Below are 4,738 nucleotides of genomic sequence, written 5' to 3' on the forward strand. Positions count from 1 at the left end.
AGATTGAACCCAGGGCCTCATACGTGCTAGGCAAGCGCTTTACCACACTTTCTGACACTCCCAGACCCTCTTTGCATCTTCTTACAAATTCTCCTTACATTTGACAGTCCCTTACACTGCGTAAGTGTTTTCTACTAAAAAGAGAAAGACTTTGGCTATTCTTAAGTAAGCAAACTAGTAAATCAGCTTCCGGTATGGCTATTGGCATTGATTTATAAACACTCTGATATTTTAGTAGACTATATTTCAAAAAGACCATCCACAGAATTTTCATCAGTAAATTCTATATTCAACAGAATATATTTCATATTTATTATGTCATTATACTACCGAGTTAGAAAATAACATTAGAATATCTCACTTTTTTCCTAATTACATTGTATAGATTCCTCTGTTCCTCTTCTTTATTGGGGTCCTAATTCTATACATAATTACATTAATTATCAAGAGACAACTGAATAAGGAAACTGTATAAGAAAACATCTTATGATAAAACACACGTATTTTTAAAGCTAAGAGACATAGAAGGTATTTGATGTCAAGTGCAGGGCCTTATATCTTTCTAAAATAAAAACATTCAGAACAGGTTGATGCTTATTGAACTGAATTCAATATTCTAAGGACAGAATGCAATTATAGCAGTGAAGAAACATAGGAGCAGGCAGCCTATTATTTTGAGGTCATCTGTACTGTTAGGCCCATATGTAAGAGAGAAATCAGCATTTTACCCAACCCCTGTACTAGCTCTGTGGTTAGATCAGAGAGGTCTGGATTTGTTTTCCAGTGATTCCATTTCTTAGAGCCATGTTTTCCTCTGCTGATTAGTCACATATTTAGAACATGACCCTGAACAAAATTTAGAACAAGCCTTTCAGGCATATAATGTCAGAACATCAGCAGATTTCATGAAAGCAGGTACAGGTCCATTTTAGAAAAAAAAAAAAGAATGAATTTCATATTAGTTGTCTCAAATCTGCCATTTGTTGTTTATGAACCATTAAAAACAAACTGTAGCTTTAGTTCCTGTATCTCTTTATCTCAAGATCTATACGGAGTGCTGCAGTAGTCTTGATGAATGGTCTATCTGAATGTTGGAAAAAGTGGAAAGAAGTCAAGAAATTTCCTGATGGTAGGAAGCCCGTGTTCAACTCCCAAGTTCCTTCGCTGTCTTGAGAGCATTAAAAAAAAAAAAGTTTTAAAAGGTGAGACTTCTCTTCAAAGATCTTCTTCTTTTATGGTCCCCAAAACACAGTCACCTTCTGCTCTCTTAATCTTTCTTTTTCTTGGTAGAAAACTAGAATAGTCCTTCTGTTGTAAAGTAAGCAGAGAGATCAGATTCATAAATAAGAGGAAATAATTTTCACAATAATAATAACAAAAAATTAAAGGATTTACCTGTTTAAGCAGTAGTTTTTTTAAAAAGGTTTTATCCTGCCGAAGCTTTATTTGGGGTTGGTGCTCATCTGGTAGGGCCAAGGACAGCGCCCCCTGCAGGGCTTCAGAGGAAGCCATATCCTAAGTGGCTTTTTTGAGCCCTGTCACTTCAGGAAAAGTTTAGCTCTGCCTGTCTTGTCCCTCTCTCCAATTTTAAAGTCATGTGACTTTCCATTTTTAACATTAATCTCAAATCTTCAGACCATAAAAACAAATTCTAAAATATCATTGTGATTATTTTCAAGCATTTTAAGAGGTCATGGTTACCACTAACCTCAGTGAGCATGTAGTTTCCTCTCAGTACTTAAGAAATCTCAGAGACAGGGCCTTCGGGGATACCTCACCAGGCAGATGGGTTAAAACTATTTTCTATGAGAAATGTCTTGATAAAGAAGCCCTTTGACAGAGTGGCTGAAGAGATAGATTTAATTGGTTATAAAAATAAAGACCACTGGATTCAGACTCTGGCTCTGGCTATGTGATCTTGGGCCAGCTACTTAACTTTTCTGTGTGTCAGTCCCGAAACCAAGGATAATAACAGGACCTGAGTTGTTAGGAGGATTAAATGAGTTTTATAGTTGGCCCTTGGAATCCATGGGCTCCACATCCACAGGTTTAACCAACCAGTGATGGAAATTATTTTTTAAATTTGCATCTGTACGGACCATGTAGACTTTTTCTTATTATTCCCTAAAGAATTCAATATTATAAGTATTTCAATAATAAAGTTTTACATAGCACTTATACTGTATCAGATATTACAAGTAATCTAGAGATGGTTTAAAATACATAGGGAGATGTATATAGATTACATGTAAATACTACACCATTTTATTTATATAAAAGGCCTGAACATCCAAAGATTTCAGCATCCCCCTTAGATACTGAGGGACAACTATACACGGAGATTCTAACTGTGCCTGGCTCCAAATGAAGCCTTGCTCAATAAATTGGGATTCAATATATTTGGACATCAGGCCCCTTGCTGACAAGCTGGCCCTGCTCAGAACTTGAGCACATTGGCCTGTTGTAAAATTGCTGCTCATCTGGAAGGACCACTGAATTAGCATCACTGTCAGTCATGGCTATGCTGTGTGTCCTGTGGTCTGTAGCTTCGCCACCATCAGACTCATCTGGAGGCTTGGTAAACAGATTGCTGGGCCCCTCCCCTGGAGTTTCTGATCCAGTAAGTTTGGAGCCCAAGAATTTGAGTTCAAATGATGCCCACACTGCTGGCCCAGGGACTATGCTTCGTGAACCACAATTCTAGCATAATAGTTCCAATCCTGGTTGTATATCAGAACCACTTGGAGAACTTTTAAAAATTCCATTGCCCAGGTTCTTCAGACCAATGAAATCAGAATCGCCAAGGTGGGGTCCAGCCATCCTTAGTTTCTAGAGCTCCCCAGGTGATTCCAATGTGGAGCCCAGGTTTAGAACCCCTGTTCTACGCTGCCACTGTGCTGCTGCAACAGTGGAATCAAAATTATGAGGTTATTCCCCTCTACAGTTTGCAGGAAATGGAGCTGAAGCTTGGTGCAGTGTTGGTGCTTGTGGGTGCACTGGGGTGCTTGTTATCAATGCTTATTTCCAAGGTCCCCACCGCAGATCTATTGCATCAATATTTAGGGGTGAGGACCAGGAGTCTGCCTTTTAAGATGCACTTCAGGAGTCCCTGATGCACATTTAGGTTTCTGATTTCTCTGAAGATACATAGCTTATAGCTGGTAGAGTTCCTGTCTCGCATCTAACCAGAAACCCTATCGTGAAAGAGAAAGCTTTGGTTATGCCATTTTGTTTTCTGAGCTCACTCAAGAAAAGGACCTTATGTACTCACATATTTACAAATATATTCTTATATATGAGGGACCATTATATATATAACAGACCCTGAGACAGATGCTAGATGGATGATTCATCCCATTCAAACACTACTTACAGGTCACCTTTATTTCATTGACTTACACTACAATTTGGACATAGAAAGCAATAATTAGCAAGTAGTTAAGGGCACAATTCTGGGATCAGACTGCTGGCTTCCTTCCCCATTGATTGCTGTTCAACCTTGGGTATGTCATTTAACTCTCTGAACCTTAGTTTCCTCAGTGGGTTTACAGAGATCTTTGGAGAGGACAAATGTGTTAATTCACATAGAAGAGCTCGGAATAGTGTCTGGCAATAAAAAAAATCCTTAATGATGTTGTTTATGATGATTCTATTATTGTTACCTACACAAAACTAAATACTCAAAGAAGTATCTTATAAACTTCAGAGTTGTTTTGAATAGGGTATATTGCTAAAAAAAAAATCTATGAAACAAAAACATACTGAATGCACTAAAATACATAAACTCAAAAGAGAACTTTCCAAAAAATGCATGGGATGCAGAAGAAAATCACTAAGGAATTTTGTGTTCCTCTTGGAAACTTTTCATGTGAAAATTTCCTTAGCCCCGCTGGATGTTACAACAAAAATAACTGTACTTTTGTGACAGCCTTCCGATCTACACAGAGTTTCTGAGCAATTCTGGCTTATTCTTGGAAATAGAATTACTTTGGGTAAAGAGGGAAAAAGAGCAGATTTATCAAAATTATAATGTTTCAATTACATCCTTTTACTCACAGACCTGGCTTTGTTGAACATGGTATTTTTGACTTTTGCCTTGTTCCAGGACTTCAATCTGCTAAATAGATTAGTAAAATGTCAGTCAGCACAGCCCAGAGAAAGCAAGCACACAAATCATCTATTTAACTAGCACATTTCCCTTCCACCATAATCCTCTTAATGGTCCCCAAGGCTGCCAGTCCCTAGGCACACATGCTTGTCATCTATGAACCCCCCTTCATTTGCCAGGGTCTAAATGTCACAGACACACCAGTCCCCAAAAGTGCAGGGAGGCTCTGTGTTTAACACTGGCGGTTGGCTGCCTATGGATTTTGCGATTTGACACAGCGTTTAAAATGACCTCACACGAAATGAAACGCGCTTCTAAATCCTGAGATAATCCACGGAGCTCCAATCCATATGCTGAATCAAAGCCAAGTGGGGCTTCGCTTAATCAAAAGGCACCATTAATCAAATGAAGAATCATACTGAAGTTCAAAGACACTTCACTAGATCTCATGTTCATGAGGTAAACTTAATATACCAGTCAGGATCCAGGAGGAAACAGATGGTACACCCCTGGGGTAACCATGAGAATTTTAAAAGGAACTATTTAGCATTTAATGGAGGTGTGGGCGGGTTTAAAGCGAGTCAGCCAAGGGATGCTGGACCCCCTGGGGGCTGCAGGGAGGGTGGGGGG

The 4,738-nt window shown here is 38.9% G+C and overlaps 1 protein-coding gene across 3 annotated transcripts in view; it reads right to left on the minus strand.

Moving 5' to 3' along the window:
* Positions 1–277: 277 nt before the first annotated feature.
* Snx31 (sorting nexin 31) overlaps positions 278–4,738 on the minus strand; it is a 63,126-nt gene continuing 58,665 nt past the window's right edge. For 2 of the 3 annotated variants that reach the window (XM_015486343.2, XM_048801927.1), the window contains 2 exons: positions 4,061–4,117; positions 278–1,308 (listed from right to left, as the gene is read on the minus strand). In XM_015486343.2, coding sequence (XP_015341829.1) covers positions 1,216–1,308; positions 4,061–4,117 — 150 coding nt within the window. In that variant the 3' untranslated portion in view covers positions 278–1,215. The remainder of the gene's footprint in view (positions 1,309–4,060; positions 4,118–4,738) is intronic. The other variant, XM_048801925.1, reaches the window with a different exon arrangement.

This window comes from Marmota marmota, unplaced genomic scaffold (genome assembly GCF_001458135.2).
Source record: "Marmota marmota marmota unplaced genomic scaffold, marMar, whole genome shotgun sequence".
NCBI lineage: Eukaryota > Metazoa > Chordata > Mammalia > Rodentia > Sciuridae > Marmota > Marmota marmota.